At 35.1% G+C, this 23237-nt stretch overlaps 1 protein-coding gene across 1 annotated transcript; it reads right to left on the bottom strand.

Annotated features, from left to right (window-relative positions):
- Positions 1-16652: 16652 nt before the first annotated feature.
- On the bottom strand, positions 16653-17612 carry LOC145121631 (uncharacterized). Its single transcript, XM_079057349.1, has 2 exons — positions 17525-17612; positions 16653-17431 (listed from the first exon to the last, which is right to left on the bottom strand). Exons 1-2 carry the CDS (start codon positions 17610-17612, stop codon positions 16653-16655), a joined length of 867 nt encoding a protein of 288 aa, XP_078913475.1.
- Positions 17613-23237: the final 5625 nt, after the last annotated feature.

The raw sequence follows: 23237 nt of genomic DNA, 5'->3' as shown, positions 1-23237 counted from the left end.
CGCCTGAAGAACGTCGTTTTAGGCAACCTTGGTCATAGTATGGTTATAATAAACTCACATAAAGTATTAATAAACATTGGAATTTACGGGAACTTCATTAAAATTTAACGAGTTTATGTCGATTTAAAGTTGCATTGTTTTACTATAAATATGACAAATTACTTGTACATTTCGGTCTTTGGGTTTTAAGACTACATTTACACATTAAGGAAAATATTGGATTTTCTAACACAAATACTACTTTTACAAACGAAAGGCTTTTAATAATACCAAACAAAAGCTTATGAACTCACCAACCTTTGTGTTGACACTTTTTCAAACAACTTGTATTCTCAGGAAATCATTAAACAGGTAACCAAGTGCTTTTGAGGATGGGGCGCTAAGGCGTCTACTATTTCATATTTTGTCAACATATTGTAATTGATTCGTAAACATGTAATTCATACAATGATGTCACTTTTCCAATTATATATATGTTGGTTGTGTTTGCTTCAATTACTATTACAATTGTCGTTATGATACTATACATGAAGTCATCCACCCCCGGACGTTTCCGCCATCCTTGGTTTGGGGGTGTGACATGTTTTATGCACATGTCACATTCTGATGCTATGTACATGTTTTCTGAAGATTGCAGTAGGAAGTGCTTTCGTGAAGAGGTCTGCTACATTGTTGTTGGATTGAGCATATTCTATCTCAACCTTTTGATCTTTTATAAGCTCTTGAATGCACTAAAAAAACTTTGGAGGTATATGTTTTGTCCTGTCGCTCTTGATATATCCTTCTTTAATTTGAGTGACACATGCTGAGGTATCTCATAAATTAAAGTTGGAACTTTATCTTTATCTAGTCCACATGAAGACAAAATGAATTGTCTCATCGATCTTAACCATGTGCATTCTCTACTATCTTCATTTAGTGCAATTACTTTAGCATGATTTGAGGATATGGCAACAAGTGTTTGCTTTTGAGAGCGCTAGAAAATTGTGGTGCCTCCGTTCATGAATACGTATCCAGTTTGAGATCTAGGGATCAGATAAATAGCATGCATCTTCATAGCCAATCAAACCTTGTTTTGAATCATTAGGATAAAATAACCCTAAATCAGTAGTTCCTTGAAAATATCGTAAAATTTGGTTAATCCCATTCCAATGTCTTTTTGTTAGGGATGAACTGAACCTTTCTAGCAAGTTTACAACAAAAGAAATGTCAGGTCTAGTACAATTGGCAAGATACATAAGAGCCCCAATTGCATTAAGATATGGTACTTATGGACCAAGAACTTCTTCATTTTCTTTGCAAGGACGAAATGGATATTTGTCAATATTTAATGATCTAACAACCATTGGGGTGCTTAAAGGATTGGCATTGGCCATATTGAAGCGTTTCAAGTCTCATTTTGTATAATTTGATTGAGGCACAAGTATTTTGTTAGGCATATGCTCAATCTACAAACCAAGACAATATTTGTTTTTTCCAAGATCTTTCATTTCAAATTCTTTCTTTAAAAGTTCAATCACTTCAAGGATTTCTTTATTCGTTCCGATGATATTTAGATCAACAACATAGAGCGCTATAATCACATACCCAAATGTTGTTTTCTTAATAAACACGCATGGACAAATAGTGTTATTTTTATAGACTTTACTTATCAAATAATCGCTTAAACGATTGTACCACGTGCATCTAGATTGCTTTAACCCATACAAAGATCTTAGAAATTTATAGAATATATTTCTTTGGATTTTGCACTTAATGCTTCAGGCATTTTAAATCCTTCAGAGATTTTCATATAGATATCACTATCAAGTGATCCATACAAGTAAGTTGTAACAACATCCATAAGACGCATCTCTAATTTTTCAGAGACTGCCAAGCTAATTAAATATCTAAAAGTGGTTGCATCCATTAACGGTGAATAAGTTTCCTCATAATCACTTCTAGGTATTTGAGAGAAACCTTGAGCCACAAGCCTAACCTTGTATCTTACAATTTCATTTTTCTCATTTCTTTTTCGTACGAAGATCCATCTGTACCCTAATGGTTTCAAAACTCCAGGTGTGAGGATAATGGCCCTAAAAACCTTTCTCTTATTAAAAGAATTTAATTCAACTTGCATAGCCTCCTTCCATTTAGCCTAATCATTTCTTCTTTGACATTCAATGACAAATTGTGGCTCAAAATCATCATTCGTAATATCACATGCAACTGAATAAGAAAATATTGCACTTATATCATCAGTTTCATTTTGGTCACATATTCTATATGTTTGACCATAATTTAATGCAACATCTTCTTTTCTGGGGGAATTTGATATATTGTGTTTCTCCAGGAACACTTTCCTCATGATCTAGTGCATTTCTACCCCTTTTCTTTTTCGTGGGTTCTTATCCTTAGAACCAAATGGTCTTCCACACTTCAAGCGTGTTTTTAGACTCTTGAGTGACTTTATCATCACATTTTCCATATGGAATTCCAATTCCAGTTAGAACATTGACAACTGGTATATATGATTTAGTCACCTTATCATGCCAGTAAATGCATCACGCAATTAATTTTCCATTTCTTGGAAATGCATTATCTTTTGAACTTTCATTTCACATTGCTTTGTGTGAGGGTCAAGATATGATAAGAAGGCTCATGTCATGAAACATCCTTTTATATAATCTTCTTTTCTCCCCCTAATGATGGGAAATTTGCCCCATCAAGTTGGCAATCAGCTAGGCATGCTATAAAAATATTACCTATTAAAGGTTCAAGGTATCTTATAATAGAGACTGACTCATACCAAACATATATTCCCAACCTTCTTTGAGGACCCATTTTTGTCCGTTGTGGTGGTGCAATGGGGATATATACTGCACACCAAAAAAAATATCAAATGGGATATATTTGGCTCTTGACCAAAAGCAAGTTGTAGGGGAGAATATACATGATATGAACTTGGTCTCATGCGTATCAATGATCCAACATGTAAGATTGCATGACCCCAAACAGAAACAGGAAGTTTGGTTCTCATTATCAATGGTCTAGCTATTAGCTGGAGACGTTTAATCAGTGATTCAGCTAAACCATTTTGTATGTGTAGATGAACAACTGGATGCTCATCAACAATTCCTACAGACATAAAATAGTCATTAAATGCTTGTGAAGTAAATTCACCAGAATTATCAAGTCTCACTCTTTTGATAGTATAATCAGGGAAATGTGCCCTTAATTTAATAATTTGAACAAGAAACTTTGCAAATGCCACATTACAAGTTGATAATAGGCAAACATGAGACCATTTTCTGGATACATCTATTAGGAACATAAAGTATCTAAATGGTCTAGATGGTGGATGAATTGGTTCACATATATCACCTTGAATTCTTTCTAGAAATATAGGTGACTCCCTTTCAACTTTTAACTTTCATCATAGAATGTTTTATAATTAACTTTCCAAGGGAACAAGATGTACATGGTCTTATGCTACTGGATTGAGGGAACTTCTAGTCCTTTAATGGGTGCCCATGCGTATTCTAAATTATCCTTCGCATCATTGTTAATTCTGGGTGGCCCACCTATTATGCCATAAATTGAATGTCCCAGTATCACGATGTTTTTCTTTGACTATAATATTTGATTCAATCATATGTATATATGTATAATGCAAACCAGAATCAAGTGTTGGTAGTTTTTCAAGCACATGGTTTTTGTCTATAATATACATATATTTCTTATTTTCAAAGGTCACAGTTTTCGTGTCATATCCTCTTAAATATATGTCATTGAAACATAGTAAGTTTCTATTAGACTTTGGAGAAAATAAAGCATTTTCTATACAAAAGCTTGTACCAATTGGCAATATAAATTGGGCATTCCTGGTTCCCTCTATCAAGTCTGCAGGACCAGATATTGTATGTATGACTGTTTTTGTTGGCACTAATTTTGAAAAATATTTCTTTGATTTCAGAATAGTATGCATACTATCACTATCTGCTATACAAAGATCTCCAACCTTTTCTTGGTGTTGCGCTTCAGTTGGACTCATATTAAACTTCACATATGAAAGAAATAATAAGCCAATAAACATAATCCTAATAATTATTATAAAGAAAGTTAACTTATTGTAGGAAAGACATTATGTGAAAAACAAAGGAAAAACAAGTTTATTCAAACAATAATAGAATTTTTTTAGTTTACGTCTTCCATGTCATTGTAGAAATCAACAATAGTTAACGGAGTGTATTCAATATTATCAATTAGGTTTGCTTCCTTTCTTTTTCCTTTAATAGATTCTTGATAAAATTGAAAAAAATGTGCAGGTGTGTGACAGGTCCTTGACCAATGGCCTATGCTACCACATCTATAACATGAACCATCTGATTTTTATGATGTCCCAACATCATGCCTTCCCACTTTGGCGTTGTCTTGTATGGACATTGTTTCTTTGTGAAGATTGGTAATTGTTCATTTTTCTGGCCACGACCACAATTATTACCTTGTCCACGACCAGAATTATGGTTCTGATTATGGCTTTGGTTTTGATTAAAATAGTCACGACCTTCTCCTCGACCACGACCATGCCCTCATCCACGCGTATTGTTTCAATGATCATTAGTATTTGTAGCATTTGCTTCAGTAAGTGCTATTGATCCCATTGGACGAGATCCATGGTTTTTCATCAAGTACTCATTGTTTTGCTTTGCAACAAGCAAGCATGCATTCAGTTCAAAATATTTTGTGAACTTTTGCAATCGATATTGTTGCATCAAGGTAATGTTTGTTGCATGGAATGTGGAGTAAGTTTTCTCCAACATATCTTCATCGGTAACTTCTTGTCCACAATACTTGAGTTGTGAACATATTATGAACAAAGCTGAGTTGTATTCAGTTACTTTCTTGAACAAAGCTGAGTTGTATTCATTTACTTTCTGATCAAAATTTTCTTTCAAGAGATTCCAGGGAATACTTGGATCAATAATATCAAGATGTTCAAATCTCAACATTTCATCAATGTTCTTACAAAGGAAAACTTATGCTTTCATCTTGTCTTGTGCCAAGCAATTATTATATTCATATATAGTATTTGAGATTCCCATGGACTTAAAATGCATTTTTTACATTTATCATCCATGACACATAGTTTTTCCCACTAACTTCAAGTTCTGCAAACTCGAGCTTTGCAATGTTGGACATATTGTAACTATAAATTTTAAAAAAATAACAAAGTGAAAATTAAAATCCATCTATTTCAATATGTATTGCACAAAACATAAGCGGGAGAAGAATCATCCCATACAAGACTAAGAAAGGATAAAATAGATTAGGATAAAATACATTCGGTGTGAGATTAAAAAATAGGAAGCTAAGTGTTATGGTCATTATAGCTACGAGAATCATAACTGGATGAATCATTTTGACCTTGATAACCTTGAAAAGTGAAAGAATTTACTCATTTTGTGGTATAAACAAATGTTAATACACATACAAATTAGTTGCATAATTTAAATGTTAGTATACATAAATAAAAATTAGTTGCATAACATAAATACATAAAGAAAACCAAAGGGCTTCTAGCCCAACGGTAACCGGTGGTGCACTCCCTCCTTGAGGTCGAGGGGTCAAGTCTCACTGTGGACATGGGTGGAATAATTTAGGAGTAGTTTATTATTTAAGTTAGAATACATAAATAATAGTTTTGCAAAAAATAAATAAATATCATTAGTCGTTAATAACGAACAATTTTTCATAATTCATTATTTGTTTTAAATGGTTGTTTTATAATAAATACCCTTTTTTATTAAGTAACACATACCTTGAGTAGGATAGATGTGATTTCGACTTGATTAGAGCTTTTGTGCGGATAATGTGTTATAAATTCGACGTAATTAGAACTAAAACTAACAAAACTAAACTTAAACATTATAAAATAAAAGAAGGAGATTTTAGAGGGTTATTGAACAATTAGAAGATTGCAATCAAGATTGTGTGTTTTTCTCTTTATATTTGATATACTACATAACATCCTATTCATACATCATCGAAATAGTAATTCAATAGGTAAAGGAGATTATTCAAGGGGTGAAAAATTACTCATCCACATGCATTGTCTAATTCATTAATTTGATGTAATTTTTATAGCATATATATATATATATATATATATATATATATATATATATATATATATATATATATATATTATACCTATTTACCACTCTATATAGTATATACCAACCAATTTTAACCTTCAAAATCATACAAACTTCTCTCTTTTTCTTTCTGTCTTTCATTTATTTTTACTACAAATGGACAGCAAAAACCTTACCCCAAAAATATGATCGAATAAAATTTCATGTTTCTAGTTCAAGCACGCTAACTAGATCCACTTTCTCTTTCGATCTGTCGATTTCGGTTTATCGTCCCCAACTTTATGCCCATATTCATTCCTATATACATTTTCAATACCAAAATGTTCAACAATATTATATAATGGCTATGCTAAATGTTACCCTCAACATTATCAACAATTTCCATACTTTTCTGGATCAACTTTTACCAACTCAAACCCAACCCTATCTTGCACCACCAAGCCTAAACCGCTTACGATATACAAAATCAAACCCTCAATGGGTCGGATGATGACTTTGTACAAGACATTCACCCCCTCACCAGAAGATATCTTAGAGAACCAACGCCTCCATGTCGCAAGGGGAAAGAAGCGACGACAACTAAAACAAAGGCAACCCCTTACAGGTGGACTCCAAGGGAAGAATTATTGTTGACACAAGCATGGATTGACATATCTAATATTCAAAGGAAGGAAATGCACAATCGATTGATCATTTTTGGCTTCACATTACCAAAAGATTTCTTGCACAAATAAGGAAAGGTGATTACCGTGCTAAACATCCACTCAATACAAAGTGACATGATATTTCCAAACAAGTTACACAGATGAACGATTTTTATAACAACCTAAAAAGCCAAAAGAAAGTAGACAACGTGATGAATAAATTATCAAAGAGGTGTATTAATCGTTTCGCAATGCACAATGAAAGTGTAACATCCCGATGATGAGATACTCTTAATTTTGGCCCTATTATCTATTTATATTGCAAATTAGACCTCAAGTATAAGAAAGAGTGCAATAAGGGCCCTAGTAGAATTTTCATAATTTTGAGTTTGAGGGATTACGCCATACATATGTAGGTACGCCGAGCATACTAGGGCGCACCCTAGTACGCTAGGCGTATGTCTGTACGCAGTCCGTACGTGTCATTCATGTGAACCCTAATTTTTAGGTTTTATCTCATATTTAAACCCCATTATAGCCTCATTTCCCCTCACCTCATCAGCCTCCATCCTCTTGGAACGTTCTTGCAACCCTAATCCATCTTATGAAGCATTTCTAAGCTTGAGTGTGGTGTTTTGTGCCTTAGAATAAGAAATAAAGGAGTGAAGACCATCTTGGAGGAGTGAAGCTCTTTAGATCCAGAATCTCACCACCTTTTGGCATTATTTGGAGGTATAAAGTTCTAATCGTGGTGAAGTTTCATTTAGATCTTGTGTTGGGTTGGTTTTTGATTCCTTTTTGTCCCAAATGTGGTGATTCATGAATATAACATGTTCTTGACGCATTATGTTGTCCTTTCAGACCTTAGGAGGGGTCTTAAGTCATAAAAATGGGATCTAAGTGGTTGGTCTTGCTCTATCCATCATTTAGAGGGTCTTAATGGATTAAGATGTTGAGTTAAGCTCTTAATGGACATATAAAGTCGTAAAGTTGGAAACTTTATGACTCTAGAGGTTATTTTAGCCTTGGATATGAAAGTTGGATGTAAGGACTTATGACATTAAGCACTTAACGATGGATTAGAAGGTCTGGGCGTACACCCTGCATAAATTGAGTACGCAACACGTACATGGTCAAAGCCCCCGATGTCGGTCAATGATGGAGTACGCCTAGCGTACCTACAGGGTATGCCTCGCGTACGCTCACTGGGTTGACCCGGTTTGGGTTGACTCAGTTGACTTATGGATTTTTGTCTAGTTTTACCATGGACTTTGATTCTTGTTGACCCCGTTGACTTTTGACCAAATTTAACTTAGGTCAAACTTGACGGTTGCATTGGCGACTAAGATTTTATGTGGTATTCGATGTTAGTGGAGCCGCAGGAGCAAGTAGTGTAGTGGGGATGAGATCGTGGTGTTCTCGGGTTTCTTCATTCCAGGTGAGTTTCGCCTCATTGTTCCGTGGGTCGAAGACACCAATGTCGGTCCACTAGTTTTGGTTATCTTTTAGTAGTGGGATGTCATAAGGATTGTGTATAGTCATGTAGGATAGACTGAAGACTCTTGATCTAGACTCTCTAACCTGTTCCTTGTTTGGTTGTGGTTCTAGGGTAGGATCATCTGTCTGGATGGCTATCTCACCTCTGGTTATATACAATCAGACATTTCTTAGATTGTTGTTGCTTAGTATGAGGAATGTGTCTTCTTCAAATGCATCGGGATTCCGCAACAAATCATAGGAATTGCAGAAAATGACAACGAGATTCGAACAATATGACTTGAATTTTACCGAACGTTTGATATTTAAAAAAGAAAAATATACCAAAAAAGAAAAATGCACGAGGGAAAAAATGCATAGAATATATGAAGTTTTTATTCAACGCACCGATCATCTTTTGGGAGACAACCTCCAATGATTTTGATGATGAAGGAGGAAATTAAAGTAATATATCGACTAGACTTGATCGCGTAGTTTGTTTTAGTTTTGTGTGATTTTCAATTACGTACTGTTTTTTTTCCAAGTAATGAAATATTATGATTTTTATTCATTTTGTGTTTACTAGCTATTTATTTAATTGATTGTTTTTATTTATTAAGTTATAGTTTTTTAAATAATAGTAATTTTATTTTTAAAAGATGAGAAAAAGTAATTTGAAGTGAAATGTGACTATTTCTTAAATTCTAAAGAGTGAAAAGAAAGTAATGTGATCATGAGGTGGCATTGAGATGAAAAAAATTGCAAATTACTAGTTGCAAGGATGATGCTCATTTTGTAATTTTATTAAAAAAATAATAAAAATGTTATACATAAAGTTACTAATTACTAGTATTTATCAAGGTTCTAAAAAGTTCGATATTGCTCCAAGTCTTATACATGTCGCCAAATTTTATCAAAATGTCGTCTTAACTCATATATGTATATAAAATAAAATAATAGTTGAAAATACATATAAAAATATTAATTATATATAAAATTGTCGTCATAAGTCACGCCTTACAAACAACGTGGTTTGCTAAGACTTGAAAAAGTTTGAAACTTAACATTACCAACAAGTCACACATTACGTTATTTAGAACATTAATATTTATTCTATATTATATAACTTGCGGCAGGTTTGATAAGACCAAACAAATAATATAATTTAAAATATAAATGATACGATTTATCATTTTCTTAAAATATAATAATTTTGGTGGGCACTTCCACTTATTTTACAACTTACATTTAAATCTATTTGTTTATTTATATTAAAATTAGTTCATGAACACCCCATTTGTGTATAGGGCATCATAAAGGCAGAACTTTCCTAAAATAGGAAAAAATAATGGTGGGTTAAGGTTAATGGGTTGCAGTGACAGGGAATCCTTGGAAAATGAGCCCATCAACCAAAAAAGTTCTCGAATACCGAAGACCTCATCCAGTGTGCATGGGTGTTTCTGCATGTGTCTGCACACTTCCCATTTAGCATTCTTATGTAACATATATCACATATTTTACCCAATACTCTGATTTAACTGTAGAAAAAAATTGTGTTTAATCTAATACTCAATTTTAACTAGGAAAATAAACTGTTTTTCTTAATTCTTAATAACTTAAAATAACGAAGTCGTTAATTCAGCATTGGCTTTGATCTTTAACTCAATCCAAAGCCCACAATTTGAGTCCAGTTTAGATAGAAAAATAACATATTGTATATAAAAGTTATGTTTGTCAAGCAGTTGTTAGCCGATAAGTGGTATTATGAGCTGGAAGTTGTAAGATATAATATTAAATTGGAGCTTTTATTTGTGTGTATAGAAGTGTTCGATCAAAAATAATTATAAATTTTTTAAAATATAAATTACATAAAGAGTAAATTATACGGATGGTCTTTGTGGTTTAGGGTAACTTGCACGTCTAGTCCCTAATTCTATTTTTACACCCAGATGGTCCTCAGTTTGGAAACTTGTTACACGCTTGGTCCGTTGTCTAACAGATGTTAAAAGCCTTCATTAAAACACATCACGTGCAAGGCACACAGGGGTAATTAAGTAATTTCTCATTCAAACGATTACCTTATATGCAATTCCCCTTTTCGTTTCTTTCTTCTTCATCGTCTTCCCTCTTCATCTCTCTGAACTCAAAAATCGATCGGCTACATTCTTCGATAAATGAAGGTGATAAGAGAATGATGTGGCAGTCATGTGATTATAATGACGTCACGAACAACTACCAACCCAGGAAGACGCTTTTACGCTTGTCAAAAAATGGTATTATCAGATTTTTTCTTCTCGATTATTCTTATATGTAGTTGGGTGTTGTTAACCCTAATTTGTCAATTCTTAACCCTAATTTCTTCTCGAATTTTTGACAAGGACCACAACTAGGGTTTATTGCATGGGTAGATGATGAAAATCAGCCTCACACATTATTCATAATTTCTCAGTTGCTTATGTCTAAGAAGAAGCTTCAAACCAAAATCCAAATCTTAATTATATGCTTAATTTGTAGTTGGGTGTTGATTTTTGCGGTAATAGTTTATATGTTATAAGGATTAGGGTAATCAGTTGGGGGGGGGGGGGGTTCCTATGGAGTTATGGTTTATTATCTTAGTTCTAATGTTAGGTTTAGTCTGTGATGGTATTGTAATATAAGCACTTGTTGAAGATCAATTGTAATGGTTGTTTTGTTAATGAAATGTCAAGTTTATTTAAGAATGATAATAGTTCTTTTGTAATGAACAACACGAACGTCAAGTTGTTGGCTTAATGGGTGCACTTCTATGTCAACACAAACTAAATATAAGCAGTCAAAAATTGGTGCAAGTTATTGGCTTAATGGGTGTAGTTGAACAACACAAACAAAATATTAGTATTCAAAAGCGTTATGGTCATCATCATATAAGCATTGCAGTTTATACACAAACCAAATAAAGCATTTAAAGTGTATCCAAAAGCATCCAAATGTATTTAAAAAAACATTCAAAACATAATAAAAGCATCCATACTTGCTAAACACACCATCCAAAACATAACAAAAGCATCCATAATTGCTAAGAACAACATCTAAATGTAATTAAAAGAGCATCCAAAAAACATCAAAGATAAATTATTCCAGCTTTTTCCCTTGTTTTGGACACCTGCACTTTTCTTTTTTTTGGTTTTTTCCATTGTTTTGGACACCTAAACTTTGGCGACCACCATCAGTCTGACCTTTGCAACCCCTAGCATTATGCCCAATCTTGCTACACTTAAAACATGTTAATGATTTATATGATATTGACACTTTGTTACCTTTCAGAATATCTTCTACTTCCAAAGTTGATTTCTTTCTTTTCTTCTTTGGTCTTCCCACTTGAACATGATGTTTTGGAGGAAGTAAAGTTGTTGGACATGATGACTTCTCCCACATGTTTCTACCATTGAGTGGATCAATTGTAAAGGAGTACATCTCCTTCCATGTTTCCAACCAATATGTGCGGTGAACCCATGATTTTGGTATCCTTTCGTGTTCATTGTTCTTTCGCATCTCCCATATAGCAGCTATGGCATGTTTACATGGAAACCCTGTGACTTCCCACTTCATACATGAACAACTTTTTTGGCCCATATCAACCACGAATTGGTCCATGACATTCCCAATTACTTGATACTTTCAATTTCCACAGAATACAACCCTCAGTTGTGTTGCCTCAGTCTTTAATTATTCCATCCAAATGGTAGCAGTGGGGGTCAAAGGACCACGAGCTCTATCAATATTTTTTTGCACATTCACGATTTTTTTCATTAGGTACTCCCTAATGAACTCTAATCATGTGATTATTGGCTTATCACGACCATGTACAAGCTGGTTGTTAAATGATTCACACATATTGTTGAGTAATGCTTTAGAATGTGCTCTACCCGATGAAAATGAAAACACATAGTAAGTAATAAAAAACTAGAATAAAGTAAAAAAAAAAAAAGAAACTTAAGCAATTAGGAACCTGTAAAATGGGATCCAGACCAATGATGAGGTGGAATTTTTTTAATCCATTCAAATGCATCATTTTTGAGTTTCCTTAATTCTTCCATAGATCTATCAAACCCTTGAACTGTGTAGCATCTGGCACACTGCCATAAGATGTCTTTGAATTGCTTAGCCCTCCAAGAAAAATTCATGTTTCCATGAATGTGATGAAGACAGTATCAATGTTCTTCACATGGAAACAACTTTGTTATGGTTGGTATTACACCTTACAAATTACAAAGTTGTTTTGAAATTATAACCTTTTTGTCACATACGTAAAATAATCAAGGTAGTCTACAAAAATATTATTTTTTGTCGATTTGTTATAAAGGCAAAGTTGGAGTTACTTTGCAAACCCAAATCTTCTCCTAGATTGGTTAGAAACCACAACCATGAGTTGGTGTTCTCAGATTCAACAACAACATATGCCAAAGGATATGTTCCATTATTAGCATCCAATCCTTTTTGTCAATAAACAAGTATAAGTATTACTAAACTAACATTATTTCAAAATATACTAAATAATAACCCATAAGACATTAGTCTTACTACAACATAAAGGATTTGACCGGGGAAGGGACCTTTCATAAACGCACCATCAAGACCCAACAAGTTTCTTTGACCAGCAGCAAAACCTTTCTTAAAAGGGCCAAGGAAAATGTAAATACATTTGAAAGTTCTTGTAGTTGAATCTGGTGGTATCAGGGTTATGTTTTTGAAGCTTCACTTTCCACATCGATCTTCATAGTGGTATCAGGTTACGTTTTTGAAGCTTCATGAGATAATCTCTTAATAATTTGTATTGCCCCACATAATCACCCCGGACACTATTTAGAGCTGCATCCCGAGCCCTAAAAACCTTCATCTCTGAAAGACTCACTTGGTACGTACGTTGAAGATCGTCTTGTAGAGCCTTGACTGGAATAGATGGGTTAAATGCTACCTTATCTATGATCTCTTTGGAAAGAAACTTATAAGTACATGCTTTTACATTTCTGGTTTGAAGACACCGATGTTCTTTTACATATGTTTTGATAGTCGAATCTTTGTCCCGTTTCCATTTGCTTGCTAAAAGGACCCAAGGACATTTATTGTCTTCTTCATTATTGACTGGGTCCACTATTGTCAAACGACCCAAGTTTTGGTATTTTCCCTTTACAAACCACTCTAACTCTATTTTTGTCATTTTTGTCAAAGTCAAGTTCTCTCCCAGTTTGGATTGCATGAAGATTAACCTTATTCTTAAAATCGTTAGCCGAAGAAAATGTTTGAAAAACATAAAACGACTCACTAACAACTGCATCATCATTATCGTGTGCCCTTCTAATAGATTTGATAGTCTTCTTTCGTTGATGATTAGGTACTTCATCTGAAGATGACCCTGACAACAAAATGTCATTATCCAACACTTCATTATCTCCTTTTTGGAGCTCTTTCTCAACTGTTGTGTTTCTATGACCCCCTCCCCACTCCACATCATGGTCCACATTCTTGTTAAAATCTTCCATGTATACATACACATCATCTAATACATTATCTTCATCTACAATAAAGTCACTGTCGTTATCTTCACTTCCTTCAACACTAGCATTACCCTCCTCACCATTGACCCAATTACCTTGACCAAAACTATCCTAATTACCCTCCTCACCATTATCCCAATTTCCATCATCAACATTATCCCAAATACCCTCCCCGACATTTTTCCAATTATCCTCACCAATATTAGCCTCATTATTGTCCTTATCCCCCGTAATATGCCCTTGTTTATCTAATTCAACAAGTGATATGTGGCTTTCCAAGTCAATAATTGGTGATACAATTGGTTCTTATACTTGTACATTTGAATATGACCCATACTCTATATTGGTATCCTTCCAACCTAAAAATAACCTTCGTGTACAGGATGGGGGCTCAACAATTTCAACTATACGAATTTTAGGTTGACTTGGGGACATTGCATAGGTATGTAAATGAGTACTACCATGTTCTATGTAAACTTTAATCAATTTATGTTTAGAAACAAGGGGCAGTCCTGGCTAGGTTCCCGGTGTGGCACCGACGACAACTAGCTCTCGCGTACATAGTGGAAAATTTTGTGATTTTTTAAAATTTTTACTTGTTGTGCCACTATGAAAAAGATCATGCAACTATTAAAAACATTTTGTGCAACTACGTAAAAAATGTGTCACTCTATCAGGAATTACCAAACGAAAAAAAATTACAAGCTTACAACTTATTGTCTAATAGCCCAAAGCCCCAAATAAAGCATTAGTTGGACAAATCAACCCAATTCTAATTTCTTGTAAAAAAAGCCCAAACCCCCAAATAAAGCATTAGTTGGACAAATCAACCCAATTCTAATTGCTTGTAAAAAAAGCCCAATTCTAATTCACTAATTGTATTATCGGCTAGAAGAAAGGAAAAAAACACACGATGCAATGAGTGTGACTTCTTAACTTCTTTTGATCTTCGTTCGTGACTTCGTGTTTTTAACATTCTCCCCCCTTAACGAGGCAACGAGCCATCGACCATGGCAGTTGGCACAAAGATAAAGGTGTAAAGTTGCGATTTCTACTTTCTTGATTAAAAAATCAACTTCATCAAGCCCTAGAATGAAGCAAGTAAGTTTTACCAATTCATTTAGGTATTCGAAATTGATATGTTTTTTTAAAGTTATTGATTGACTTGGGTGAAATTGATATGTTTTATTGAAGTTATTGTTTTCTTAGGTTATATTGCTATGCTTTTATTGAACTTATTGTTTGATTAGGTGAAATTTCTATGTTTTATTGAATTTATTGTGTGATTAGGTGAAATTTCTAAGTTTTATTGAATTTATTGTTTGATTAGGTTAAATTTCTATGTTTTATTGAAATTATTGTTTGATTACGTGTAATTGTTTTGTTTTTATAGGTGAAACTAAGTGGTTTTTTGTACCAAAAGACCAAGACCTAATCCTAATGAAAGTGGTGAAGAATGTTCCCAAACACCAATCACCAATCAATCAATCCCTTCTGTTTCTAATTCTAATGCAACTCCACAAACACCAATCACCAATCAATCAATCTCGTCGGTTTCTAATGCAACTCCACAAACACCATGCTCTAATCAACCTAATGATAATGTTGACGTGAAATATCTTCCAAAGGACCCGGCGGATAGTGTGACATCCCCAAATTCACAGTCATTTTAAAATTTTTTATTTATGCTTATTTAAAAATCAGTATCCATTTTAAAGAATAAGAGTAAATTACACGAATCGTCCCTGGGACAAGTGCCAAATTGCACGTTCAGTCCCTATTTTTGAAAATTAACTCGGACCGTCCCTCATGCATTTGAATACTACCCGCCCAGTCCATATTGTCGTTAAACGTTAGATTTCTCCGTTTGGGTGCCTCACGTGCCCTGCACGCAGGGGTATTTTTGTCATTTCATGTCTCGTGCCCCTATTAGAGCCGTTGCCCCTCCCCTGCTTTCATTTATCTTCGTCACCCTTCTTCCCCATTACTTCTTCCCCCTTTCGTTCTTCGATTTCCCTTCTCCAATCAACAAAAATGGCAATTAGATGCAATTGTGGAGCTGAAGCTGTGATTCGTACCTCATGGAGCAAGAACAACCCTGGAAAACGTTACTATGCTTGTTCTAACCCGGTTAATTTCGATTTCTTGATAAATCTAACCTAATCTCCTAATTTCTCCTATTTTCTGTAAATTTTAGCATTGCTAAATTTTTCTACACGGTATGTTGCAGGCTCGTGGTTGCAAGTTCATTGGATGGGTGGTGGAGGATCAGAAATGTGCTTGTATGAACATAAGGATGAAGCTTGAATAACAAAATCTGAAACTGAAGTTGTATCTAGCTATTAGTTGGTTTCTGTTTGTGTCAATTCTAGTGTACAAAGTATAGGATAAGTTCTTAGACCAAAGTTGGATGTATCAGTTTAAATGTTAATGAAAATTGGGTGTTTTTTTGGATGTATCAGTTTAAATGTTAATGAAAATTGGGTGTTTTTTTGGTAATTGCCAAACATGTATTCAGACCAAAGTTGGATGTATCAGTTTGCATGTATTCAGACCAAAGTTGGTAACTGCCAAACATGTATTCAGACCAAAGTATTCTTACCAAAACAACAATTTATGTCATATCATTAAGTCATCAAACCATTCAAACATGCATCCATACATTAACAACCTAATTAATCATTAAGTCATTCAAACCATTACAAACATTAAGTCATCAAACCATTACAACTATCATAGTTAAAGAAGTAGCACAACATTAGTTCAAACTGAAATTACAGACCCAAAATACATGAAATAACATTGTTTCAAGTACATTAAAAGCATTAGCATTCAAAAGACAATAAAGTAATACACAAACACTAAACCATCAGACTTTTCCCCTTGTTCACAGCACCTGAGTTCTGTCCCACACCAACATTCTGTCCCACATCACTACCACTGGCCTGTGATCCTCCCACTACCTGCCCCTTGCAGCTCTTTCCATTATGCCCAACATTTCCACACTTTGAACATCTAACTGTTCTGGTCCCTGTAGCACTATCATCTTCAGTAGCAGATCTTCTTCTTTTCTTTTTTGGCCTACCAATAGGCACATGATGTTTTGGTGGTAGTAACTTTGTTGGACAAGTACTTTTTGCCCACATCATCCTCCCATTAATTGGTTCAATTTTAAAGGCATACATCTCTTGCCATGTCTTCAACCAGTATGTTGGGTGAACCCATGTTTCAGGTATCCCAACATTCTCATTATTTCTCCTCATATCCCATATAGCTGCAATTGTGTGCTTGCATGGTATGCCAGTGACCTCCCATTTGTTACATGAGCATGTAAGTTGTGTTATGTCAACTACACATTGGTCCACACCTTCACCACCTGTGACCTGATACTTCCCATTTCCACAAAGCACAGCCCTATACTCTGCAGCTTCACCTTTGATCTTCTCTAGAGTCTTGGTAGTTGTAGGAGTTAGTGGGCCAGAACATTTGTCAATTGTCTTTTGGACAATAACAAGCTTCTTCATTATGTACTCTCTAATAAACTCCAAGCAACTTATAATTGGTTTGTCATGACCCTTGACAAGTTTGCTATTCAATGTCTCACAAAGGTTGTTTAACAATGCATCACAATGTGCTCTTCCTATAGAATAACAATGTTGCATCATAATTTTCAGTAATCTTTTAAGATGAATACAATCAACAATGTTGAAGAATTCTAACATGTATAACTAACCTGTGAAGTGAGACCTGGACCAATGTTGGGGTGGAATGGCTTTAAGCCATTCATATGCATCATTGTTCAATTTCTTCAGTTCCTCCATTGCAAGATTGAATTGCTAAACAGTTGTTGTTGTTGCACATTTCTAGAGACAATCTTTAAACTCCTTGCCCCTCCACTTCCACTTCATATTCTCATGGATATGACGAAGACAAAATCTATTTTCTGCACATGGAAACAATTTTGCAATTGCAGGCAACACACCCTACAACATAAACACAGTCAATTTTATATAATTAGTACAGATAATAGAAAGGGGAAGTAGTTAAACTGTGTATACTATTACCTTCTGCCTATCAATTATAAATGTAAAGTTTGAATTCGTAGTCAAATCCAAATCATCACCAAGATTTTTTAGAAACCATGTCCATGAGCTGTAGTTCTCAGACTCTACAAGACCATAAGCCACTGGGTAAGTACAGTTGTTTCCATCTAATCCCTATAATAGTAAGAACAAATTAGGTTAACATCTATAAGTCATAAGTAAGATTAAGTAGTTAATCCATGTATAAAATTACTTACCACTGCAGTTAGAATCATACCAGGGTAGGGACCCTTCATGAATGCACCATCCAGTCCAAGAAAGTCTCTTTTCCCTGCTGCAAATCCTTGTTTCAGTGGCCCAAGACATATATATATATATATATATATATATATATATATATATATATATATATATATATATATATACGTCTAAAAATTCTAGTATCTGATGCAGGGTTGGAAGAATTATCCACTTGAAGCTTGACTGTTGTGTTTGGGTTTCGACTTTGAACCTCCAGTAGATAGTCCCTCAATATAGAATATTGACCCCCAAAATCACCCCTAATAGTTTGTAGGGCTTTTCTTTTGCCCTAAACACTTTCATGTCCGACATCTGAATTTGGTATTTTCTCTCTAGCTGCTCCTTTAAAGCCCTAATTGGTATTTCTGGGTTAGACTCTAACTGCTCAAGAATTTGTTTGGAAAGAAACTTGTAATTACAAGCTTTGATTTTTCTTGTTTGTAGACATTTATGCTCCTTTGACTTGGCCCACATTTCCCAGAAGTCTCAAGTATCCCCATATCTGGTATTGTTCCTTTACATACTACCCTGACCCTGTTTTTATCATTCTTGACAATATCCAATTCTCTTCTTGTCTCTATCGCATGTAAGTAAATTCTGTCTTTTGCTTCTTGAGAACTTAAGAATCTTTGAAGTATATAGAAAGGGTCACTCACTTGAGCTGCATCGTTTATCTGTGCCCTTTCTGCAGCCCGAATTTTATTTCTTCTTGTACTCATTTGCCCTTCATCAGATGATGACTCAGATTGTAGAACATCAGTGTTAATCACCTCCATCTCCTCATCATACATTACTACATTCTCTGTTGTAATAGGGGCATCACCAACCCACTCCAAATTATCATCAATGTTGAGGTAGAAATCATGCATGTCCACCTCAGGATCATCCAACAAGTTATCCTCATCCACAATGAAATCACTATCCTCACTATCAGTTGAATCTCCACTACCCTCACTATCACTAGATCCACCTAGGGCTTCACTAAAGGTTTCCATAATAGGGGGTTCCATGTTTGGTTCTCTCACAGATTCAACTTCAATAGGGGATTCCGTTCTAGGGGGTGAAATATGTGCAACATCAATATGACTAGGGGATTCCATGTTAGGTTCCATTGTAGGGGTTTGCATTCTTGGTTCTAAAACAGGGGTTCAACTGTGGTTGTGTCGATCCATTCGAGACACAACCTTCTAGAACAAGAAGAGGGTTCAACAATCTCTTCAATCCTGAGTTTTGAAGGGTTAGGAGACATAGCATATGTATGCAAGTTGGTACGCCAAAATTCTGTATACACATCTATAAGCTTGTGTGACGCAACGTAGGACCTTAAGTGGTTGACATCTTGATCAGTACCCAACGCAAACAACTCAAAATCTAAATCCCCTAACGGTCGTTTAAAGTGATAATACATAACCTTACCTTTTTCAACGCAACCCAACGCTTCCATCATATCATCAATGTCGTGAACAGAGAACAAATCACTGTCGATCAAATCCATAAATTTTTGTTGTCCCTTGATGTATTTTCTCCCAGGAAATTTGGTAAACTCTCCTCCATAGTGCAACCGTATACTAAAAACAGTTGGATTCCCACCTTCACAAGAAAAAAAACAACAATATTTTCAAAATCAGAGACAAAGTGATCAAGAACAGAGCATAAAATGGTTGGCTTTCCTTACCGTAACTTGCTTCCAAATCGATTTCATCCATCTGTGGTCGTATTCGCCACCCACTCATCTTCACTCTTGACGGAAAACTAGGGTTTTTGTGAGACGAGAAAGGTTTTGATCGGGGACTGGGTATGCAACGTTTGGGTGAACTGGATATGGCGCCATACGCAGTTGATGATATACACGCGACATGAAATGACAAAAATACCCCTGCGTGCAGGGCACGTGGGGCACCCAAACGGAGAAATCTAACGTTTAACGACAATAGGGACTGGGCAGGTAGTATTCAAATGCATGAGGGACGGTCCGAGTTAATTGTCAAAAATAGGGACTGAACGTGCAATTTGGCACTTGTCCCAGGGACGATTCGTGTAATTTACTCAAAGAATAATATTGCGGAATTTATTCCCAGAAAAATGTATTTTATTTATATTAAAATTTTTTGTGACATCCCCAAATCAGAGTATCCAAATTCACGGCGAAGAAATGTATTTTATTTATATTAAAACATTGGGATGTCATCGTCAATACAAAAACATAAGCATAAACAGACCTTACATTCATTTACACTAATGATTTACATCTCTTTTAATCTCTCTGTGTAATGTGTCTTCGTATCGATACCTATGATACAAATAAACTGAGTGGGTCAGGTTGGAAAACCTGGTGAGTACATAGGGTTTTCAACCGACAATAATATAGTTAATTTGTTTCTTCACGTACTTCATGCCAAACACTTAACCCGATTATCCATCCCCTATTATCTTTATTTATTCTTCCCTAAGGGTCATCTCCTATATCGTGTTTACCTCTCATCGCCTTACATCACATTTCCTTATATGTTTGTTCCTAAGGACTTTTCCTAAGGATCATCTCCTACATCGCATAAACAGTACTGATTTGGGGATTATTCCCCCAATACGTGTCCAATAAGGGTTAGAGTATCATCGCATGAATACGTAGTTACTACATCGTCTGAACTCATAATTCATCACCTACAGGTTATGACCCTGCCGGTGTTTCCACATGACTTGTTTAGATTAATCATTGGTCGTCATCTACACTATGGTAGATGACTACATCGCAATATCACAATATCGCAGGTCAAGGTTATGGCGTCTCATAATCATCTCTTATCTCACAACACCTATTCATCATCGCATATCTATCATCACCTAGTTATCATCACCTTTCTATCATCACCTATCTCTCATCACTCATTTACCTATCTTTACCCAATATATTTATAGGTATAAAATACATATACAGTTTAAACCACGTAAAACATGTATAAATCGTTCATCTAGCATAGATATCAGGAACACTAGATAATAAGCACATATAACATGTATTAATATTAAATACTTCATATATATATGTGTAAGATGAAAATAACTATGCACTCACTTGTTAAAGTGAAGACTCCAAACTCGGGCAGAGCTTCACTTCTAACAAGTTTATTTTCCTTCGACGAAACCTAGTATCATTATCACCAGATTTTAGTCTAATATTTATTACGACTAATTATTAGTCTAGATTTATCATTAACTCAAGGCCTACGAGCAATATTATTTTTATTGAACTATATAAGTGTTAAACAATATTTTTCAACTACTATGTACAGACAGGGGCCAGACATGAAACACCGGAGGGCAGGACCATTTTGGCATTTAAGTTTTTCTGAAATCCAACAACCCTATGCGGCCCTTCAAACCAGATTTCCCGTACCGTGAGCCGTTAAAAGGTATTATAATAACACTTTGTATAATTTATAATACTTAGCACATATATTGTTTATAGGTTCATAATAACGATAATGAACTTAAACATAAGTCATACTTAAAGTAGGGTAATCATAACTTACTTACAAGGGGGTTTAGTTAGGATTCGGGCTCTGAGGGGGCAGAATTTTTGAGCCGAAAGCTCTTCTTCTCGGAGCCTTCTGGCGCTCCGGGACTCGCCTCTAACACTTGGGAAGTGCTAGGGAATGGGAACGGCTAAGAGGGATATTTGAGAGAGAAAGAATGAGAAAGGTGTGAGTTTTTAGGGTGATCTACGCCTCTATTTATAGGCTGAGAAATGCGAGTACGCGGGGCGTAACTTTGGAGTATGTTGGGCTTACTTTTAGGGTGATCTACGCCTCTATTTATAGGCTGAGAAATGCGAGTACGCGGGGCGTAACTTTGGAGTATGTTGGGCTTACTAAGGACGCGACGCGTCCGAAGCCCTACGATGCGCATACACGGGGTAGGTGTCAAGATCCGATGTGAAACCGTGTAGAGAAAGGGAGGGTCAAGATCTAGCCACGTGTCAGCCTCGCATCAACCCATAATTTAATTAACTTCTAAATTTTGTAACTTTCGCATTCGAGCTATGTTTTTGACGTTCTTTATATCCTTGTGTAGGTAGCGACATGATCTACAACTTTCGTTTAGACTCCATCGACTAATTTTGACTTTATTTTTAAAGTTATATTTTAACAGGGTTAGACAGATAAAGTCCGTTAAAAATTCATAACTTTGTCATCCGACATCCTTTTTCATCTGTCTTTATATTTTTTGAGCTCTTATTAATGAGATCTTCGATTCTCATTTAGATTATGTCAGCTAAAAATTGATCGATCTAAAATTCGATTTCCTGGTTGCATACTGCTATGCCAAATCTTAGAAAAATCATAATTTCCTCAATGAAGTCAGAGTTAGACGTTCTCTATATGCATGTTCTCGGTTTAACGTATACTACGACTTTCATTTAGATTGCTAAGGCCAAAAGTATTTTATCGCAAACTCACTTTTTACGACACACAGCGTCGTGCCGTTTTTGTCGCAAAACTTCGACGGGTTATAACTTCTTCGTTATAAGTCGGATTCCAGTGTTCTTTATATGTACGGGATCCTTGTGACATATACTATAACTATGGTTAAGATTATTTACTCTAAATAATATTCTATCAAAAAGTAATATTTAACGCTTATTGTCTCTAAATTGACTAGCCCGAATCTGCGGGCGTTACAATTATCTCCCCTTAGGATGATTACGTCCCAAAATCATCAACGAAACAGGGTTTGTATAATGACTCCATACATTATATTTTCATCCTAGGTAATAATCGTAACTCTTGTGTCTTTTCTAACGAGTTTCTAACTCTTGGACTTCTTGACTGTTGGCATAAACAGACCTAACCTAAGATAAGTTTTTTTACTTTGATTATCGTAACAGGCCGATGGGTCACGTTCTAATGACCTCTTAACGTATGATGCAACTCTTAGACTCAAATCTTTTTGATTCAGATTCCAAAATGGAAGATACCTTCCTTCATGTTCTAATGTGTTATAATTACATTCTAGCATGTAGCACTTCTAGCTACAAGCTTCTTACTTTAACGGCGATAGCAATACTTCATTCTTTTGGTGGATACTACATTGAACTTGTTTTTA

This window comes from Lactuca virosa, chromosome 6 (genome assembly GCF_052849685.1).
Source record: "Lactuca virosa cultivar CGN04683 chromosome 6, Lactuca_virosa_CGN04683_v6, whole genome shotgun sequence".
Lineage (NCBI taxonomy): Eukaryota > Viridiplantae > Streptophyta > Magnoliopsida > Asterales > Asteraceae > Lactuca > Lactuca virosa.
The sequence above is the reverse complement of the archived record's forward strand: the minus strand, read 5'-3'. Positions and strand labels throughout refer to the sequence as shown.

Coding starts and splice junctions, on each gene's coding strand:
- LOC145121631 (XM_079057349.1), bottom strand. CDS start 17,612: ATGGAGGAACTGAAGAAATTGAACAATGATGCATATGAATGGCTTAAA. Junction 17,432..17,524: donor GTCCAGGTCTCACTTCACAG/GTTAGTTATACA, acceptor GTTATTCTATAG/GAAGAGCACATTGTGATGCA.